Source organism: Panthera uncia (genome assembly GCF_023721935.1).
Source record: "Panthera uncia isolate 11264 chromosome E2 unlocalized genomic scaffold, Puncia_PCG_1.0 HiC_scaffold_20, whole genome shotgun sequence".
NCBI lineage: Eukaryota > Metazoa > Chordata > Mammalia > Carnivora > Felidae > Panthera > Panthera uncia.
In genome coordinates this window covers 19,438,016-19,460,284 of record NW_026057589.1, presented here as the reverse complement: position 1 = coordinate 19,460,284, position 22,269 = coordinate 19,438,016, and the positions used below count along the sequence as shown (strand labels likewise).

Below are 22,269 nucleotides of genomic sequence, written 5' to 3'. Positions count from 1 at the left end.
GGGCAGAGGGAGAGAGGGAGACACAGCATCCAAAGCAAGCTCCATGCTCCGAGCTGGTAGCACAGAGCCTGATGTGGGGCTTGAACCCACAAACCGCGAGATCATGACCTGAGCCGAAGTTGGACGCTTAACCAACTGAGCCACCCAGGCGCCCCCAGCCATCATCATTTCAGATATTTTACGCTGGAGCTTTTCATTTTGTATTTGTATTTTTATTTTTCATTCTTTTTGTACTTTCATCTTGTCTTGCACTTTGAAAGCAAATTCCTCAACGCGGTCTTCATATCTGCAAATTCTTTCCCTAATGGTATCCATTCCAGAACTTCCCGCTTAATAAGCTTTAAAAATTTTTTTTCAAGATTTTTCCAACTGTATTTCCAGAATTTCTAATTGGCCCTCCCATTCCCACGTTCTTAATTAATAGTGAAAAGGATAGTTCTTTTTTAAATGCATGTACTCATTGGGTTCTTGCTTTAAAAAAAAATTTTGTTTTCAAAGCTATTTTCAGATTCATTGGGTGAATCCTTTTGCTTTTACATGTGTCAGATTTTCCTCAAGTGCTCTAAAAAAATTTTTTTAAGTAGGCTCTGTGCCCAGTGTGGGGCTTGAACTCATGACCCTGTGATCAAGACCTGAGCTAGGAGGCGGACTCCTTGATTTCAGCTCAGGTCATGATCTCACAGTTCGTGGGTTCAAGCCATGTGTCACGCTCCACACTGTCAGCAGAGTCTGCCTGGGATTCTCTGCCTAATTAAAACGTATATATTTTCAAAAAAAAAAAAAAAAGACGCTTCACTGAGCCACCCAGGCACCCCACAAGTGCTTTAAAATGTTAATGTGTAAGCTCATCTTGAATGGGATTTCTTCTTGAATCTATACATTGGTATCTGGTTTTCTGAATGTCCTAAATAGGGGACTCCTAGGGCAGGGCCAGCAAAGTGCTAGGATGATTGCTCAGAGCTCTGGGTTCTTGGGAACAGTCCGTGTCCTGGCTTCCTGGCTGTACCTGCCTTTACCCCAGTCCCTCAAGCAGGTGATGACCGGCCTGGGTCCTGGGCACTTGCCAAGTCCTTTTTTCTGAAGCGTGTCTCAGGAGAGGAAGTGCGCCTAGCCCTGTGTCATCTCTCTGTGCATGGCCTTCACCCCCATTGCATCAGCACCCAACAATGATAGGAAATAAAGAGTTATAAAAGGAATAGGTCTAAGGAAACACAAAGCGTTATAAAAGGAACACAGCTATAAAAGGAACAGGTCTAAGGAAAGCAGACTGAATCAGTAAAGGCAAACCTAGAAATGGTGGGAACTTGTGCAGTGAAAACCAAGCGGGTAGTGAGAAGAATGGGTATGTATTTGTGTTTAAGACTTTTGTTATCTCCAATATTTATTATAGACATATATTTCTTATTATAGAAAATTATCCGGTAAGGAAAAAAACTTTCTGGCCCAGAAAGTTTCACAAACGATGTCTCTAACATGTGTTGGGTATAGTCAATAGTTACTCTGGTTCCACTCAAGAGGTACCACAGTTGGGAGAAGGAACGCTTCCATGTAGTTTCTAAGAAGCCAGCATAACAAAACCTGACCGAGAACTATAGACTGTCCGTGCAAAAATCCTAAGTAAAATATGTATGAATGCATACATCACAGAAGCACATTGAGTGATCTAATCCTTCTGTGCTTTGCTCAGAAATCCTCTGTCCTCTCTTGAGATGACTGCCCCGATTTCAGCTGATGGCCCTGCTTCTGGTTTCACATAGGGTAGAGGAGAAACTACATGGGAAATCTGCCCATCCGGGGCCCCATGCCATAGTCCTGCCTTCGTTCCTGCTGGCCCCGGGGTCCTCTCTCTCCTGTACCATCATTCCCTTCTGTAGCTCTGGTAAATCACGCCCATCAGCAGCAAATACATCTTCAAAAGCTGTCCTTCACCCCACAGCCCCTCCAGCTACTAACCCATGTCTCTTGTCACCTTCACAGCAAATGTCCAAGAAGTCATATGCTCCCCATCAATGCATCATCTGCTCCTACTTAAGCTTAAAGCTTTGAGTTTTTATTAATTATATATGCACAGAGTTGAAAGTCAAGAAGTACTATAAGGATTATTATACCACACACAAAAAATAGCATTCTCCTTGTTCACCGTCACTCCAGCCCTCATGATTCCTGCTCAACATTGAGTTCTTTTGATTGTTGAGAGTTCTTTAAAAAAAGTACTTAAAAGGCACGTTCTTGGTTTTTCAGTTTTTAGGGATGATCTTTAGGGAGAAAGATTTGGCTGTTTGCCCTAATTCTCTCATGTTCTCCTGTGGAGGTATGTCCACTTTGAGGTATATAGATTTGTTTATGTTAGGATTTTCTTATTCCTACTTTCAATCCTTGCGTCGTCTATAAGCCTTTGTTTTAGATGGATCTACGTGTTTTTAAACTTTAGAGTCCTCGAAGTCTTGGAGAACATCTTTGGTTATAAACTGTTCCTGGCCTGTGACAAGATCTTCACGGTGTTCTGTACCTTTAGTTTTTTTCAATTTTTATTCCCCCCATTGATGCTTTTATTAAAAAAAAATTTAATATCTTTATTTATTTTTGAGACAGAGAGCATGAGCAGGGGAGGGGCAGAGAGAAAGGGAGACACAGAATCCGAAACAGGCTCCAGGCTCTGAGCTGTCAGCACAGAGCCTGACACGGGGCTTGAACTCACGAACTGTGAGATCCTGACCCAAGCTGAAGTTGGATGCTTAACCAATTGAGCCACCCAGGCACCCCTTCTGATGCTTTAATTCTTTATGATGAAATCTGAAACTTCCAGAAAGTTGCAATATTAGTACAAAGAGTTCTCCTATACCCTACATCACTCCCACCCCCACCAGGGCTAACATCCTGCACCACCACGGTGCAGTTATCAGAACCTCGGTTTTCACTGGTTTTCCCATCAGTGTCCCTGTTCTGTTCCAAGATGCTGCCCCGGATCCCACATGGCCTGTGGTGGCCGTGTCTCCTTAGAGCCTTCCAATCTGTGACACTTCTTCCGTCCTCTCGTCTTTTATGACTTGACACTTTGAAGAGTACTAGTCAGTAAGTGTGTACTGTGACCCACTAGTTGGGTTTGGTGCTTTCCCATGATTCGTTTAGCCTGAGGCAGCTTTGGTAAGACTGTCACGGAAGTGATGTAGACTTCTCAGGAGGTACGTGATATCAACACATCTTAGTACTGATGGTAACATTCCTCACTTGATCAATTCTCTTTCCAATGAAGAAATTTCTTGAAGGAAGGTATCTTGAGACTATACAAATTTCCTGTTTCTCCTCAAATGTTTACTAATTTTAGCATCCACTGTTAGATCTTTTTCTGCAGAATTATTTCTGTGCCATCTCATTGGTGATTGTCTATTTTTTTCATTCCTTTTTCCATTTATTAGTTGGAAGTCTCCTGTCAGGAAGAGCTATGTCTTCCAATGCAAACACATTTATTTCTGTATTTACCTCTTTGTATATATTTTTAAAAGTGATTTTATATTGATAACTCTGGTTTCCATGAGACCATTTTGGAAGGGTCTGTGTATATTTCTACTTGTTCAAGTGGTGGTTATAAGCTGTACATGTTTATTTAAATGTCATTAATGTGTTACTGTTTTTGTCGATATCATGAATGAGATTACCTATCTGTCCCCATCTCCCACCACGCATTTCCAACTGTTCTTTCTAGAAGAAAGTGGTTAGGTACTAAATACAAAACTCAGTGTCCTTAAAGTTGGAGTCTTTGTTTAGAGGTACAGCCATATTTGTGAATGGAGATAATGAGTATGAATTGTGGTAAAGAGGTAAAATCATTTGGTGACATGTGTGGCATTTAGTGACTTAGGTTTTTCTCACTAAATGTGTTGCCAAACCATCCTTGCATTATTGGGATAAACTATTGATTTGTAACATATTGTTTGTCCAGTAAATATCTGGAACTGACTTGCTAACTTTTTAAAGAATTTACCTATGACTCTGAGGAGAAGAGGGGGGAAAGGTGTACTATCTTTCTCCAGTTTCTTCAGGAAATTAATTGGAGCATTTCTCTTTGTCTGTCGACCTCCTCCGTGGATTAACATTAGAATTGTGTTCTTGGGACACCTGGGTAGCTCGGTCAGTTAAGCTTCCGACTCTTGATTTGTGAGCTTGACCCCCACATCAGGCTCTGTGCTGACAGTGCAGAGCCTGCCTGGGATTCTCTCTGTGTCTCTCCCCAGCTGGTGCGCTCTCTCTCTCTCTCTCTCTCTCTCTCTCTCAAAAATAAGTATTTTAGAAAATTAAAAAAAAGAATTATGGTCTTGAAATTCATGTAGAACTTGGCTTTAAAACCATCTGAATGTAACACCTGTTTTACCTGAGAGCTGTTTCAGTGCTCCGGGACTTTGTGAGTATTGTATTGCCTCTTGAAACAATTTTAGGCTGTTTACATTCTTCAAGGCAGTCACCCATTTGCCCTAGTTTACAAATGTATCTTCTCAGTTGGGGGGTCATTCTCCCTTTCAGTATTTTCTCTGGTATTGTTTTTGTTCTTACTTCCCTCCTTTATTAAGCAGGCCAGGAGTTTATGTGCTTGATCTTTTCAGTGAATCAACATCTGTTTTTTCTTCTTTTATATTTTGCTCAGTTGGCTTTTATCTTTATTTTGTTCCTATCTTATTGGTATTCAAAACTTTTTTGAGACGAACAGTGCATGCATTTTCAGTCTTCCCTGTGGTTTGAGGGCAAGCGTGTTCCTTTTCAAAATATAGTTACGGCATAAATAGTTTACTGCTGTTCTCACCAACTCATGAAATCGTTCTTTCTTTGTGACCAAGTATGAAATCAAGTTTGTAAAGCTTCTGAGAAACAGAAGGATAAACGGTGTCTGTTATCTGCTGCAGTAGGACAGAGTTGTGTATCTCTGAAATCAAGCTGGTTAGGATTAGCTTGATCATCTGTCCTTGATTTTTTTGTTTTAATCAAGTAATCTGTGTAGGAGCCTTTGGTTGATAGGTGGAGGTACTATACCCGTTTCCTAATTAAACCCCCGGGACTCTCCCATCCAGTTGTAAACCAAACTATCATTCCACACAGCTCCTTTTAATGCTCGTTGATACTTCTGTATATGTGCTGCCCCAGCAAGCACATCTTTGGCACTTTGGATTTTAAATTGTACTGTGAGATTAATTATTTCTTGCAGTAACTCTTCCATTCCTGCGGGGGGGGGGGGGGGGGGTGGTAATTTTTGGGTAACCTTTCTTTCCTCATGCAATACCCTGTTGGTTTTAGGCTTATTTCCTATAGACATGCAGTTAGATTTTTTTTTTCTTTTTTAATAGGAGGATTGGGCCCATTCACTGAATCAAATATGTTCTACCCTTCCCTTTTGAATACATTTTTACTCTTGGTCACGTTTCTGTTTCATTTTTCTAATGATCCTAATTAAACTTAATTCTGATATTTCAAGGTAAAAAAAATTGAACTCCCCTCTTACAAGATGTTTTTTTTTTTTTAATTTTTTTTTTTTTCAATGTTTCTTATTTATTTTTGGGACAGAGAGAGACAGAGCATGAACGGGGGAGGGGCAGAGAGAGAGGGAGACACAGAATCGGAAGCAGGCTCCAGGCTCTGAGCCATCAGCCCAGAGCCTGACGCGGGGCTCGAACTCACGGACCGCGAGATAGTGACCTGGCTGAAGTCGGACGCTTAACCGACTGCGCCACCCAGGCGCCCCCCGCTTACAAGATGTTTTATGTGCCTACTGAACCCCCAGGCATCAAAGTCAAAACTTTTCAGGACACCTTTTTTTTTTTTGGTTTTGTTTTAATGTTTATTTTTGAGAGAGAGAGAGAGTGTGAGCAGGAGAGGGGCAGAGAGAGGAGACACAGAATCCGAAGCAGGGTCCAAGCTGTCAGCACAGAGGCTGTGGGGCTCGAACTCACGAACCGTGAGATCGTGACCTGAGCCGAAGTCGGACGCTCAACTGACTGAGCCACCCAGACTCCCCAGGACACCTTTATTTTAACTCTCAGCTCCAGGGTTTTCATATGTTTATTATTTTCAATTCCAGACTGGCACAAAATTTTTCATAGTGTATTTGTTTCAGGGACCCTGGTACTTAAAGAGACTTACACTCTAAAGCGTAACTGTGTTGCGGAATTAATTCCTTTTCTTCATCTATCTAGAACATCGATTCAGGTGCTCTCCTGAGGTTTCTAAGACCTTGCATATCCACAAATACATTTCTGTTGCCTTGACATGCTGGTGGCCGTTTGCTGAGTTCTTCAGTCCTCCTAGTGCCGAAGACAAGTCTGATGTTAGTTTTATTTGATTTTCTTAGTAGATAACTTGGTATGTTGGGAAGTCTTTTTTTCTTCCTTGGAATTCACACGTTTTATAGTCAAACGTAGGATATCATGGGTGTGGCTCCAGGGCACCACAATGAAGCAAATATTGCAATAAAGCAAATCACATTATTTTTTTGGTTTCCCGGTACGTATAAAAGTTATGCTTGTAGTCTATTAAGGGTGTGATAACGCGTATGTATCTTAATGGGGTTTTTTGGCAACAAAATTTTTAAATTATCTGAGATTTCAGTGACTCATAGTCTTCTGGCTGGTGGAGGGTCTTGCCTGGATGCCGGCAGCTGCTGGCCGAGAGGGGTGGTGGTGGCTGAGAGTCGGGGTGGCTGGGGCAGTTTCTGAAGATAGCAATGAAGTCTGCTGCACTGATGGACTCTTCGTTTTCACTGGATCACGTGGAGGCCACTGTAGGGTCATCAGCTGGCTTGATTTCAGTGTTGTGTCTCAGGGAGAGAGACAGAAGGTGGCCGACAGGTGGAGCCACAAGGAGGCACACAACCTTGCCGTCCTTCTAAGCGTGTGGTTCAGGCGGCTCCGAAACAACTAAAATAGTAACATCAAAGATCCCCATCAAAGAAGTTTGAAATATGAACCAAAACGTGGCAGAGACAGGAAGTGAGCAAATGCCTTTTGGAAAAATGGTGCCACTAGCCTTGCCTGACACAGGGTTGCCACAAACCTTCGATTGGTTAAAAAAAAAAAACAAAAACAAACGCAGTATCTGCAAAGCACAATAAAACAAGGTGTGCCTGTGCTAGAACCCAGCTGGTGGTGTGCTTTCGATTTGTCCCTTTGGGAATCAAGGAAACCTTCTCAAGCAGCAAAGAAGAGAAAGTTCCGTCTGTTCACTTTCATTGATAGCTCCCTACCCATCTGTTCTGCTTTGTTCGTGGGGACATGCTTGCCTGTAGGTGTTTTGCATCCGTTCTCTGAGGCTGTCATGGTGGTATTGTTCTGGATGGCGAGACTTTTTTTAAAATTGTTTCTTTGAGACTGTGTGAGGGGGGGAGAGAGAATTTTATGCAGGAGCTCAGCATGGGGCCTGAGGCAGGGCTCGATCCCACAACGCTGGGATCATAACCTGAGCTGAAATCAAGAGTCGGACGCTCAACCGACTGAGCCCCCCAGGTGCACTTGGATTGTGAGACATTTCCTCCGGGTTATATCTCTGGTCACTAATGCAGATCTCTGTTATATGCTGAATATCTAAATTCAGGAAGTGAGGTTTTAATTTCAAATTCCAGGAAGTCTTTTTCAGTGCTCTACTTAGATATCCTTGAACGCTCTAAGGACTCGGATGTTGGGCTCCTCTTTGGATACTTCCGATGACTCTACTTGAACCGCCAGCCACCTGTACCATGTGTCCACCTGGGTCTGTCTTCCTCTTACTGCTGGGCAGTGGCTTTGTCTTTTTCACTTCACACTCATGGTTTTGTCGTTCAAATCGCATCCAGCTGTTGGGCCTTCCTGATAGGCACAGAAGTCTCTGCTCTTTGGGGGCAGACTGGCACACGTTAGCTGTTGAGGCCCAAGGAGGGCCTTCCCAAGTGTAAGGAAATCTTGCCCATCCTCAGACACCGTGACTGGCTTAGCTGCAGGGCGCAGCCCCCGTCCGGGGTCTCTAGCGTGTGTGCTGAGCTCTTCTGCATAGAGATTCACACCTCTCTTCCTGCCGAGCCCTCGCTGGGAACCATGGCCTCCTGGTCTTTCCAGCCCAACACCTGAACCCCTACCCAGCCCCATCCACCCCAGGATCAGTAATCAGAGACCCCAGGTCCTGCCAGCTTGCCCACCGATGGCGACTAGAAGGAATACTCAAGCTTTCATACTTTCTCCCATCCTATTCGGAATCTCACGAGTTTAAATCATTTGAGTGGAAGCCCTTCTCAGTTAGTGGCACAATGGATAGGATACATCAACTGAAAAGAAACTACTTTGAGAGAACAATTCAACATGCATCCAAAATGTGGTTTTTTTCCCCCTTTCTGATCTAGTATTCCATTATTAAATGTCTAGCCCCAGGAAATAATTTGTAATCAAAAAAGGTTATATGAAGACCTTCATTATTTATAACGGAAAAAGCTGCAAACAACCTCATTGTCCGTCAGCGGGAGAATGGCTAAGGGAATGAGAAACCCATACCTGATCAAACAGGCATTAATGGCTTTGAAAATCCTAACAACATTGAAAAATGCTCCTGTGAAGTAGATAAAGGGCACGTGTTCATGCGTATTACATGAATCCAACGATGCCTATATCAAATCTGCCAAAATGCTACCTGTGGTTATGGACAAGTTGCTTAATGGAATTTTTCCAACCTCCCTTCCTTTGTTTTACTACTTTTCAAGTGTAACAAAATGGTGTTGAAAACACATCTTATAAACCATATATATAGCTAACAGGGCAAAGGACTGAGGATTGATCAAGCAATTGTGATGTGTAAATGGCTTCTTCAGAAGAAGCTTCAAGTGCTCACCGACTATTTTCTGGAGCTTTAAACTCCATCAAGCCCTCCCCGGATCAATCACTGGCTCAGAGAAGTCTTCTGCAAAGCTATTTACCAGAGTCTCTCCCTGGCAGGACAGAGGATACGGTGATAAATAGAACAAGGTTTGACCTTGAACAACGAGAAAGCCCAAGTCTACCAAACAACCCAGCTCAGCTCCCCAGAGACTCCTCATCACCGTGTGATTCCGCATCACGGAATGGCACCTGTGAGCGCCTCAGAACCCGGTGACAGATGTGGAATTCAATAAAAGCTCAAAAACCAGCAGTTGAAATGAGCTTTGCACATACTCTGACAACTTCTCTGCCAAAACTCCTTCAGAGAGCAGATCTCTGCAAGTTAACGTTCCCCTTGGTGCCCCACACGATGCCCTCGCTCCCCGCCGCATCCCTAACAGCACCCACGTGGGAGGCTTCCCACCTAGAGAAAGTAAATCTAGAGGAGGGCATTTTCTTTTAAATGTACTAAGTTTCTCTGCTGTTGGTATTACCAAATTATTTATAATGTTTCCAAGTTGTTTACAACAGCTTTGCGGAGCATGGTCTAGACCAACGTGGCCCTACCATCATCTGAAACCCAGTTTATCACATCGTTTGTCCATGAAATGTCTGCAGATGGCCTTTTATGCACATGGGTTCCCGTTCCCCAGGCAACAGAATCCCAGATCCTTCTGTGGGCTGGGGAAGGTAAGCCTGACTAAGCCAGGGGTCTTCATGCTTATTTATTCCAGGTTTTATATTTCTACCATCCTGCTTCGATAAACTGATCCTGTATCTGGCAATAAGTCCTAAGAAAATAACTCTGAATTAAAGGAGGAAAAGTATAGGCACATAAAGAATTTCACGAAAGCCTTACTTGCAAGTGGACTCCATGTAAACGACCAATTTGGTAATCTACGGTCCATACACTCAGTGGAAAAATGCTGTTAAAGATTAGGTAATAGTATGAACAGTGTTTAGAATTTCGCTTAGAGCCGTTCTCAACAAGGACAGTTTTGCCAACCCGGGGACATGTTTGGTGGTTACACAAGGGGTCAGAGATGCTGCTGAACTTTTAAATGCAGAGGACAATTTCCTCCACAAACCTCTGGCCCCAAAGTTAAGAAACCTGCTTTAAAAAAGAAATACACATGGACGCACGGATTTGTAGTAGTATCATTTACATAAAGGCGGCATTGACCTAGGAAGTGAAGGAGTCAAACAGACCAAATGCCAACATTATCTACTCCTCTTCCCCAATTGGGGAAACTTCCCCAGAGTTTCCACAATCTGGGCTCAGCTCTGTGTGTGTTTAGGTAAACAAAATCATGTATTCTGGCTGAGGTCTTTTAATGGACTTAAAGAACTCAGTCTTATTGGTGATAAATTGACAAATGCGTAATTCATTCTAAAAGAAGAGCCATTTAATTAAGTCTTGGGTATTCTCGACAAGGACCTGACGACCGACTCAGGTGCCCTTTCGGGACCCAGCCTTGCAATCACAATAACAATCATGAAAGGTGATTTTCTGATCCACAACCGAAGGGTCAAGTGAAAACGACAGTTCGTGTCAATGTTTACTTTGACAGAGTCTGAAGCACTGCCATTTAAACTTTGTTTGAAAACGGGCAACTTTGCACCATCCATCGCCTTATCCTTTCCAGGCACAATCCTGTCATCGTGAGCTTATTTTACAGCAACACAAGTGATGTCTTTGGCTGTCAGGGAGGTTCTCTGGCCCCCAACTACTGTGCCTGTTAAGCGTCCGCTTCCTGCTTTTAGTGCTTCCTGTCTGTCTTTCCTTACGTTTGCATCCGGTTCCATTTCCATGTTTATAAAATGCTCTGAAGTGGAAAACTATCAGGGTTGCAGAAACTGAATGTTAAAGCAGACAGCTATGCAGAAAAGCCTAACATTCTCTCCTCTGAGTCGAGTTCATGAATTTTTACTGCATGGACTATGGCTACAGCTGTTAAAAGGCATCTCCACCCCTGCCATCCTCCCTTCCCCATTGGATGGTTCTCAGCTTTATTCTGGAAGTTGCCTAATAAGCAACTTCCAAAACAACAAATTAGAGGCTGTGATTTCTGTACCCAGAGAACAACTGGGATGAGAAATCAAGATGAAAATCCTGGGGCGATGACCAAGCCCACGTCAGCCTGCTGGGGTCCAGAACCAGGGTTTTTCTAAGCTATACGAAGAGGAGTGGGGTGACCACACAGTCAACCCGTTCATGCTGGGTTTTGTGGTAGGGAGAGGGAAAGATCTTGTGAGATTGGGTTGGCCACATCGTGGGTTCTTGCAAAAACACATGCCCAGTGGCTTTCATTCTATGGGAGAGGCTGTCAAGAGGATTTTAAAGCTCCAAAATCACACATCCAGATATTCTCTAACCATCGAGGGAGAAGTGAACTATCACACACTAGTGCTGCATCTGGTGAGGCCGAGCCCTTCCCACCAAACCTCCCTAAACTGGTTCATCAAAGGAGAGGCTAAGGATCTTCAAGGTCTTGGCAAAAGGACCAGGAAGGCAGGCTCCTCCAGCAGCAAAGAGAATGACAAAGGTAGTGCCTATCACTGTGAACTCCTCTCCCCAGCACTGGCCACGACAAGGCCTTGGTGGATGCTGTCAGACCTTCTGAAGGGACTCCCAAGGACCCAACAGGTGGAGAAAGGCCCCCAGAAAGGATGAGCTTCTCTAGAAGAGCATTGTCTTGCCTGACTCTGCTTGCTGAAACATGACTATAAGGAACTTCCAACGAGCTTCACTCTTTCCAACTACAAGACCTACTCAAAGAACCGTACTGCCTTCTCCAAGAGGGAAGGTCGCTGGAAGGAAAAACCTGGGGTGGCTGAGGGATTCTTGTGTGATGGGCGTGTCTGGCTGGATAATGCCCAACGGGTTTAAGTCCATCTGCCAGCCGTACGCACAGGCCATTTCCACCCCACCCGGTGTTCACTCACCAGGACTGGCTGCATCTCACAGAACACCAGGAGGGAAGCCAGCTCGATATCTTCACTGTACCCGTTCTTCAGAGGAACAGATCTGAATCCTGCGGAACGGAAAGATCATGCAAAGGGAGGCCGTTCATATCAGACCTTGGCGTTCTCGGGCACAGCCAGGGCTAGGGTGTCCAAGGAGCAGACAGGGGAGTGTCCCAAGCTGGGGGCTGACTTTATGGAAACCGGAGGTCCCATCCTGATGGTTAGGGACATGGGCTCCGGAACGCAGCCCTCACGGACAGGCCCGCACAGAGAAGGGGGTTAAAGATTCATGCAGAAATGAAAATGAATCACTCAAGAGAAATCAAAACCTCCAGAACATCACACACTGAACGCAGAGTGACTACAGCGATGCTTCACGTTCTTGAATACTCCTGAGGCCAAAAGACTCAAAGAAGTAAAGCTTCCTTCACAACCCCTCCCTTCATGTCTGCTGTTAGGAGGGGGAGGGGGCAGTGTTTTATCTTTAAAGGTTTCCAGTAGGAGGAGATCTGTCCCTTAGCGATCCAGAGCAGTATTGATCCTCTGAAAGCCTTTCTCTATTTATAATTAGGACAGTCATTTAAATGTTTCTTATTATTTAGGGGATGGTTGAGGTAGAGCTGACTTTTTCCCCCATTAGGGAATGTTTAAGACAACACATCTCAAAAAAAAAAAAAAAGACAACACATCTCAAAGGTTGATCTGTTGTCTTGTTTTAGTAAGAACAAATACATACTAAAAATTAAACTCTCGTTCCTACCCCCCTCGTAACCCCTTATTCTAGAAGGCGCACTTTTTTAAGTCGGTTTCGTGCCCCATGTGGAGCCCAACGCGGGGCTTGAACTCAACCCTAAGATCAAGACCTGAGCTGAGATCGAGTCAGACACTTAACCAACTGAGCCACCCAGCTGACCCCCGCTAGAAGCCACTCTGAACGGTATCTTCCTGACATAGCCTACGGTCTTGAGTTGCTTTAAAATCACTACCAATCATACCCTAACCTAAGCAGTTCCGAACCTTACAGCTTCCATTTACGCTCCCTTGGAGGTTCACATTGTGGTCCTGGTTTGCCTGGAAAGCTTTTATTTGCACTCTACCCGATTCTCCAGGACAAGCAATGCCTACGTGGGGGCACTCCCTCTACTTCCTCTGTGTCTTCCACCATTCAGGTTTCTGGCTTGTGTGATTATTATTATTTCTCTTGGAGAATGTTTAAAGGTACCATAGGATTCCTCTCTCTCTCGCTTCCCACTGTTGATGAGGTCATGCAAGCCTATACCCTCCCTCTCCTTCGTCCCCCTAATTTTATCATCTTTACAGGACAAGCGTCTAAATAATACAGCTGACCCCTGAACAACGTGGGTTCGAGCTGCAAGGGTCCACTTATATGCAGGTTTTTTTCAAAATGTACAGTACTGTAAATGTATTTTCTTACAACTTTATTTTTTTTAATGTTTGTTTTTGAGAGAGAGTATGAGTGGGAGAGGGGCCGAGAGAGAGAAAGATAAAAAATCTGAAGAGGCTCCAGGCTCTGAGCTGTCCACACAGAGCCCGATGCGGGGCTCGAACTCACAAGCGGTGAGATTGTGACCGGAGCCAAAGTCCGACGCTTAACTGACTAAGCCACCCATGCTCCCCTCTTGTAACTTTCTTAATGGGGTCTTTTCTCTACCTTAAGAATACAGTATAAAATACAAAGTGTGTGTTGACTTTGTTATCAGTAAGGCTTCCAGTCAGCAATAGGCTATTAGTAGTTAGATTTGGGGGGGGTCAAAGGTCATATGTGGATTTTTGACTGCTTGACAGAACGATGTCCCCAACCCCCACGCTGTTCAACTGTATTTGTGTTGCATTTTGTAACCACAATTCTTGCACAGAGGGAGACTTGGTTACAGCAAAGCTAAAATCCTATTACGAGGGCCACTTGTACACCCATCACCTATATCCTCCCGTTAACCTTTTACTCTTTTTGTTTTATCACACTTAGCCATCCCTGCATCTAGCGCACAGGTGTCTTCATCTTACTTGGAAATATATATACAACTGTATACTTCCCCTGAATGCGTCCGCATGTGTCTCATGGACTGGCGCTCGAAACTGGTTTACAGTGTTCTTAGGATTTAAAATTTGTGCATTTCACTGTAAATTTTAAATGTCCAGTGCTCCCCTATCAGTTTTTTTAAGCTTATTTATTTATTTTGAGAGGGAGAGGGAGCAGAGGAGAGGGAAAGAATCCCAAGCAGGTTCAGCTCTGTCAGGGTGGAGCCTGACGTGGGGCTCGAACTCACAAACCATGAGATCATGACCTGAGGTGAAACCAAGAGTCAGACGCCTGACTTCCTCCTCTGCAGGAAGACGCCAAATGAGCCACCCACACGTCCCTCTATCAGGGTTTTTGTTGGCTTAATTTGTCCTCTCATTTTCAAAAAACCTCATGGGACATATAATCCTCAAATGGCACATATTTGAATGCATCCATTCTTTTTTGTAACTGAGTGACAGTTTGAGTATAAAACTCTCAGGTGACACTTTTCCTTGCAGGATTTTGGGGACGTTGCTTTCCGTGAATAGTGAAGTGTTCTGACCTAGTCTCTACTCCTAGGTGATGTGATTTCTTTTGTTGTTGTTGTTGGTTTGCTGGTCTGTTTTTTTCCTGGCTACCCACAGAATTTCTACAGTCCAGCCTAGAGCCCCTCCAGCTTTAATGTTAGGGGAATCTTACTAAATGCAGACTCTAACTAGAGGGCTGGGGTGGGGCCTGAAATAGAGCTGATCTGTGGACAATGTGGAAGAAATCTGTCTGGGTGTTGATCGACTGTTAGAACGTCCTGGGCTGCTGACCGCTTCCGGGTATGGGGAAGGCTATCGGGTCGCCCCTGCACTCCAATGAGCGGGTGGTGCCATTCTGTTTAGAGTACATGTGCCTCCAGATTGGGAGGGGGCGTGCCCTATGCCCACGCCCCCCCCCCCCCTCCTTTCAATGCCCAGGTCTCATTTCCTGAGCAGCCTTCATGCATCTTGTGGTTAGGGTGGAAAGGTGTTGCCCAGTTTCACCAAGAAACAGTGTGGTTCTGTTTTGTCCTTGTCTGCTTGGGCTGTTGCCATAGATACACAGGAAACCGGAGACATGATCTGAGGCAGGCTCAGAATTTTGGCTTCTTAGGAGTAGGGGAGGCCTGCAGAGGAGGAAGGAAGTCACTCCTGGGTCTGCATCCCAGTTCTGGTCCTACAGGTGTGTGACCTTGAACAAGTCGGTGAACAGCTCCGGGCCCTAAAGTGCTCATGCTTAAGAAGCAGAGAGGACAAAACCTCTTTCATGGGACTGCTGCGAGGATTAGAGAGTTTAAGGCACAAAACACAATAAACGCTGTTTTCCTTCCTTCCTGTGCTCCATCTGGCTCAAAAGCTTAAGTGCATCCCTAATGACAACGGGCAGAGTCTATTTCTGAGTTCAGAAGGCCCCTGATGCCTTATGCACAAAGGGATTGTTCACTTCATGCCTCCCTGGGACATGAATGTGCCAGAGGTCACTGGACGCCACACGTGAGCAGGGGAAGGCTCCCTTCTTTCATCATCCCTGACATAGTGCTCTTTGTGTTTTAAACCCCCAGGCTGGGGCGCCTGGGTGGCTCAGTCGGTTAAGTGTCCGACTTCGGCTCAGGTCATGATCTCGCGGTCTGTGAGTTCGAGCCCCGCGTCGGGCTCTGTGCTGACAGCTCAGAGCCTGCAGCCTGTTTCAGATTCTGTGTCTCCCTCTCTCTCTGACCCTCCCCCGTTCATGCTCTGTCTCTGTCTCAAAAATAAATAAACATTAAAAAAAAAATTTAAACCTCCAGGCTAAGTCATAGAATTTTCTAGATTAATTGATACTGTTTAGTGGCTGGGAAGGGAAGGTTCACTAACTCTGACCTCTCTCCATGACATCACACCCCTGTCTGTGCAGGATGGGTCCAGGGGGAGGTGGGTTAGGAACAAGCAAACGGTTACTGTAAAAAGAAGTCCATCCTAACCCTTAGGTAAAGGGCACGTTACAAAATTGCACCTTGACTGCCGGGTTTAAAGTAGTTTACAGTGTGGGCTCGATAAGCAAGAGGGGCTGTCAAATATCAGATGCCAGCGACTTAGGGGAAACTATGAAGACGTGGTTTCTAAGTTCGGATTTGATCTACTCCTTTGCTTCGGAATTTGTTTCCTGGGTGATAAGATAGGCAGCCACGCTCAGTCCTTTCCAAGTGCCACCTGAGGAGCTGCCTGAACGTGCAACTTCGGGGCCCCACCCCAGGGGAGTCGGAGCACCCCGGGATGGGCCCAGGAACCTGCATTTTCCACCACATGCCCCAGCTGGGCAAGGGCCCGGCGCCAGAAATGATCCGATTTATGATGCTAAGAAAGGTAGAAACTGAGGGAATGTCTGATATGTTTCAAGTTTGGAAACCTTGAAACCTTGGGATCCTTGGGGAACCGTGACCTCATGAGGACTCCAGAAGGATCTAGGGTCTTCTGTCACATGCCTCAGAAATACCGAGGAAGGGGGCAAAGGGAATTCCACATGGAACGAGGGACTATTTGTCAAACATTACATATCAAGTCCAGCAGGAGAGGAGAGAAACTGTCTACAAGAATAGCCACCTTTACAGAGCAGCATGAAGCTCTGAACCCCCTCCCCAGGTTGCGGGGAGGGGCAGCTATATTGCTGCTTTGTCAGGGGGGCGGTAATGGGACTCCATTTCCTAGTTCTTAAGAGCTGGTCACATGTCCCAGCTTGGCTTGGTCACAGGCAGACCCAATAAGACCCTTCAAGCAGCATGAAGGAGTTTGGCTCAGCATAGAAGAAAGTGGTAGCAGTGGAAGAAGTCTGTCTCCTGGGGACTCTCTAGGCCTCAGGAAGAGGCAGAGTTGAGAGCATAGCTCACAGCTGCTCAGGGCCTTTTTCTTCCCCCCAGAGTGCAGTGTGAGCCTGGCGGAGGGCCGGAGCTGCCCTCACCCTAAGCCCCTAGCCTTTCAGAATGAAATCAAACTACACTACCAGATGGGCAATTCCCTAATAATCCAACTTTGCACACAGGCCGGACGGTGAAGGGGCCCAGCCTCCCCACCTTCCCTGGTCTCTGTGCCAAATGGAGGCTGTCCCCATGGTAACAGCCGCATGGTCAGCGGTCCGAGCCACCCAATCAGTTTTGCAACAATTTAATACAAACCAGGAGGCGTGCTTTTTGGTTCTGTCTAAAGCCAGCAGCACAGACCAAAAATGATGCTAGCCCAAACCGACCATCTCAACTAAAACATCTTCAGGGCGTCTGGGTGGCTCAGTCGGTTGAGCATCTGACTTCGGCTCAGGACATGATCTCACGGTTCATGGGTTCGAGCCCCCCATCGGGCTCTGGGCTCACAGCTCAGAGCCTGGAGCCTGCTTCGGATGCTGTGTCTCCCTCTCTCTCTTCCCCTCCCCGGCTCTCTCTCAAACATTAAAAAAAAAATTTTTTTTTAAACGTCTTACCTGATTTGATTCCTTTGATGGGGTAAGTGGCATGAGCGAGGAAGTTAGGATCGCTGAACATATCTTCCTCGTAGACCACAAAGCGCAGAAACGCGAGGTTTGGGTCATAAATTTCAAAGGTCACCTTCTCCTGTGTCGGAGCCCAAACGGGGCTTAGGCCATTGTCATCTGGAAGGAGATCAAGGCTCAGCTGAGGCCCCATTCAACCTGCCCCCTCCTGGTAAAACTGCCTCTCTATCTGTCAGCTCTGAATCTCCTTAGCATCCTGTAAACATATCTATGCCAAGATCTAAGAAATACTTTCTTTCCAGAAGCAGTTCTGGTAAAGCTGCTCTGAGGTCTGGTACTTGGAGAGCAGAGAGAAGAGACCCCACCCCCTTGCTACAGCAATCATCTCAGCTCCCCCGGGTATGGAAGGGGCAGGACAGCAGGAACAGATGCATGTGGAAGAGATCACAGAGGGAAGAGCCACACTCCGCATCTGCTGGCTGTCACCCCCTGAGAAATGCCAATGCCACGGGTACACACGTGAGTTCATCGGGCTGTCTTTTACCAGGGCCAGTGAGCCCAGGCCTTAAAAGATTGACAGTTCCTGGCTTCCACTGGAAGAGCAAGCAAGCATTTCTCTTGGCCTCCCTTCCCTCTGAAGGATAAAATCACCCATGTTAGGCTGCAGCCTCTGGGTTAGCCACACCCTCTGTGTCTCTGTCCCTTAGCCTTGGACACAAGCCTGACTGTGTAGATCAAGTGGGCAGGGAGGGGGGGTATTGCCCAAAGGGGAGCACCCCGGCATCATTGCATAGGGGGCTGGCCCAGGACTCCCAACACAAAGAAACACGGCACTGGGTACCAGCCCACCTAGTTAAGCACAGTGCCCTGTGTTTCCCCACTTCCCCGAGCTGAACTGTAGCGGGCACAGGGGATGAAAGAGAAGATGTGGACAATAGGACACGTGATGCAACTTACTCACAACTGTGGTCTTAAACTTGTTGTTGTCATATTCAGCCCCGCAGATTTCCACCTCCACAAAGGGACATGCGATGCTTCGGCCAAGTTTGGGGAGATGGCGAGCCCCGAGAACCTAGGGCACCAAAGGTAAAAGCTGCAGTTCTCCCCGATCCATCCTGGGAAGCACGGACAAGTTCTATATGGGTGGCGTCGCACGGGGCTCAGTCTGGGTTCTACAGTCAGACCACATGAGGTCCAAGCCAGCCACAGTTTCTTCACTGAGGCCCTAACAAGCCTCTGCAGTGGTCGGGGAAATGGGGCTGGAGAACAGGTGTTAAGGAGAAGCCAGGATCGGAGCCCCCAGGCAATCATTCTCATGAACCTCCTGAGCACAGAAACGCATCGTCCCTGTGCCCAGGGAGAACCTACAGAGACATCCCAGGAAAGGAGAGGGGAGAAAGTGGTATTCTTTAAAAAAAAAAAAGACTTTTTCATTACACATGCTTCATTTTTTTCTTCCTTATGAGACCACCTGCTGAGCCCAGTAAGAGATGGACCTCCTACCTCACCCCCAGGAGACCTGGGGTGGTGACCAAGTCCCCTCCCTACAACCCGTGGGTGTGCCATAATTTAGAAGCTGAAACAGTGACTGGGTGTTGGTGGTTTACACAAGATGACAGGTGTCACTGGGCAGAGGCCTGAGTTACCTTGACTGTCAGAGTCATCAAAATCTTCCGCTGGGCTTCGGGAGGCATGGGGTCGTACTTCTCCGTCCTCATGCTCTCGGGCTGCAGGACGTAGCCTGTCCGCCCGTTGAGTGAGAACAAGGCTTGATTCATCTGCATGTACTTGTCTGGGAAAGCAAGGGAAGGGCAGCTGTGAGTGAGGCAGGACGAGGCCGCCTCTTGGGCCCGAGGCGCTGGGTGGGGCGTCATTTTAGCTCTCTCCAAAAATAATTTCAGGCAGTGGTTAAAATATGCGCTTCAAAAAAGGTCCCGACTGGTGAACACCATCCTAAGTATGACAGTAAAACACCTACTCAACGCTGAAGATTTCTTAGAAAAGAATTGGGGTTAATTTTAAAATTTCACTTAAGACCTGTTGCAGAAAGAGAAATCGTTCTAACTCAAATGACAGGGGAAGATCCACACATGAAAGCGATCTGATAATGCGTACTATAAATACCTATGCCCTGTTCGAGAAACAGGGACAGTTCGCAAAAAGAAAGCGCTTCGTAAAAACATCGTTCACGTTACGCCTAAGGGAAGTGCTAAGTATAACGTGACCATCGTACTGGCGAAGATTGAAAAGTTAGATAAAACTGAGCTGAAGTTTCAATGAAAAGGTGTATTCAAATGTTTTCTCAATTTGCGACCCGCCCCCCCCCCCCCCAGTCCCTCTGGAGGGCGGCCTGGTGAGGTGTCTGAGCTCAGGCGTTGCTGGACTTGGGTGTTCACTGGGTTTCCTCAGGAAAGGTTGGTCCACATGCCAATGCTGTAGGGCCTAGCCTGTACTTCTGAGAATTCCGTGCCACCGAAGGGCTCCGCCATCTGGGAAGTGGTGCTCACGGAAGGTTACAGAAGTCAGGGCTGTCTGTAATACCAAATGAGGGAGAGGACCTCAGTGCGCCTCCATGGGGGCACCAGTTGAGTAGATGAGGGATCCAGTCAATGGAACCCCCCTACGCAGGCATAAAAACAACATAAAGGAGACTCCTGGTGAATAGCTCTGTCAATAAAAGAGCACAGCACTGTGATTTCTGCTACCATTTACGGAAAAAAGTTTAGCATGTGGGTTTCTCTCAGCAGGGAGTATCTCTGTAAGAGTCTGAGCATGAAACGCTCAACGAAGGATGGGCCAGAGAAGAGTTCACTAAAGACAGCCACAGAGCACCTGCATGCAGCTGTGCCTGAAGCTGCCTCAACGCCTGGACCTTTTCATTACATGAGCTCAAGTATTTCCTTTCTCACTTAAGCCTCCCTGCTCGGCATCTGTCTCTGCAATGGCAAGTGTCCACTGCCCCTGTCATGGCTCCATTCAGCTGATGGGCCTCGAGCTAGCGTGCTGGTTGAACCTTGACAGTTCCTGGGACCAATCGTGCCTTCTAGGACAGCACGTCACACTGGTGGCCCCAGCGGACCGAGCCTGGAATGATGCGACCATCCCTGTTCTTTTACCTGGAGTCTGGAAATTGAGTGCCACCATCTGGGAGCCACACAGCCAGAGGCGAAAGGGGTCGTAGTTGGAGGAGTCCACCCTCTGTCCCTTCGGGTAGACACGGGTCAGGCCCTTCTGATTGTACTTGAGGAGGTCGACCGGTTTCTGTCTGACAACACTGTCAGCCTTCGTCTCCACGAAGGAGCGGATTTCTCGGAAGTCGGGGTTTTCTGCACACAGAGAGGGAGTCCCCGTTTATTCTGTGCCTCGTGCATTTTCTTAACGTTTGGTACAACGGCTGGATACACAGGATGTAAACCAAAACCAGGAACCTCAAGGCCAAGACAGTCAAGTGGTTATGATGCCATTTCCATAACCAGTACTGGTATGGGTCCCAGCGTTCCCCCCTGCCTTCTAGTCTCAATTGGTGTAACTTACTTCTTGTTTAAAACCACCAGCAGCCTGGTACAAGAAAACACAAAGGTGGTATGGTTACAGAAAGGGGGGCAGTAGGGAGTGGCCGCAGTGATCAACGGTAGGACAACATCTGAGGATGTGGTTTCCTCAGCCAAGAGGTCGTGGACCCAAGACGAGGGAACCAGGCACCGTGGAGGAGGGAGAGTCAGCTGCCTGCAGGCAGGGATGTGCCAGGAGGGGGTGCCCGGAAGGGGAGAAGGAACAGGACAGAAACGTGTAACTACGGTGGTGCCCAGCCCATCAACACACGGAGTCTGGCCGAGTCTGGTTCTGAGCTCCGCTACCCTTCCCTGCAGATGAAGGTGCCCAGGGACCCTCCTGGGGAGCAAGTTCTTGGACCAGTTAACTGGGGTTAGTGCTGTTCCTCTGGTCCTCGGTCCTGGACTCAGATTCTTGAGATCAAAGAAAGGGGGAAGATAAAATGAACCGGATTTTACTAGGTCAGAGAACTTGCTCCCTTGGCGACTGTGAGAAGATTGATATCTGAATCCTTCTGTGGCCAGCTGAATGGCCCCCAAAGGCATCCAGGTCCTTATCCTTGGGGCCTGTGACTTTGTGATTTATCTGACAAAGGGACTTTGTGGGTGTGATTCAATTACAGAGCTTGAAAGTGGGGGATCATCAGGCCCCTCAATATAGGGTCCCTATAATAGGGAGATTGGGGAGGTTTGGCCACAAGCCCAGGAATGCTAGCAGCCACCACAAGAGGCAAGTCCTGGATTCTCCCCTTGAACTTCTGGACGAACAGGGCCCTGCTGGCACCTGGACTTCAGCCCAGTTGACGCTGATGTTGGACCTCTGATCTCCAGGACTGTGAGTTAACAAACAGGTGTTGCTTTTAACCACCAAATCTGTCCTAACTTATCAGACCAACAGTGGGAGACGAATCCACCCTCAGAGAGGGTTTTCCTCCTGAAGGTATCCGAATTTCCTCCTGAAGGTACCCGAAGGACCTGTTTTGGCTGCATGCTCTGAGAGCACGTGAGAAGGAGCAATGAACCTCTCTCACTTTGTCTTCTGACAGCACCTGACTTAAAAAGGAAACCAGGGTGTTCAGCCAAGGGAGAAGGGAGGGTCAGAGGAGACAGTACCTAAATTGTCCTTGGTCTTGCTGGTCGGCTTGCAGTAGACTACCAGGTCCGAGAGCTCGATGGCGATGGACTGGTTCTTCTCCCAGTACTTCATGTTGTTCTCCTGTCGGAGCCAGCCCCTGGCGTCAGCCGGAAGCTTCCCCATGGCCCTGGCCCCCCTTGTCCTCCCGGGTGCCCCTCCACACTCAGATCTTTAGTACAGTTGGATGCTTTCCTTTGCCCTGCCCTCCAACGTTCCCAAGTTGTTTCCACCCAGGATTGGGGTCCAGCTCAG

At 46.8% G+C, this 22,269-nt stretch overlaps 1 protein-coding gene across 4 annotated transcripts in view; it reads right to left on the bottom strand.

Annotated features, from left to right (window-relative positions):
- PLCG2 (phospholipase C gamma 2) overlaps positions 1–22,269 on the bottom strand; it is a 160,971-nt gene that overhangs the window by 15,941 nt on the left and 122,761 nt on the right. The window contains exons 26-32 of one of the 4 annotated variants that reach the window (XM_049622504.1): positions 21,996–22,098; positions 20,448–20,657; positions 18,978–19,123; positions 18,289–18,403; positions 17,323–17,490; positions 11,805–11,893; positions 1,381–2,799 (exon numbers count right to left, since the gene is read on the bottom strand). In XM_049622504.1, the coding sequence (XP_049478461.1) occupies positions 2,782–2,799; positions 11,805–11,893; positions 17,323–17,490; positions 18,289–18,403; positions 18,978–19,123; positions 20,448–20,657; positions 21,996–22,098 (849 nt within the window). In that variant the 3' untranslated portion in view covers positions 1,381–2,781. Of the gene's footprint in view, positions 1–1,380; positions 2,800–5,213; positions 6,900–11,804; positions 11,894–17,322; positions 17,491–18,288; positions 18,404–18,977; positions 19,124–19,668; positions 19,864–20,447; positions 20,658–21,995; positions 22,099–22,269 lie in introns of those variants that run through there. The other 3 variants (XM_049622503.1, XM_049622502.1, XM_049622505.1) reach the window with 3 other exon arrangements.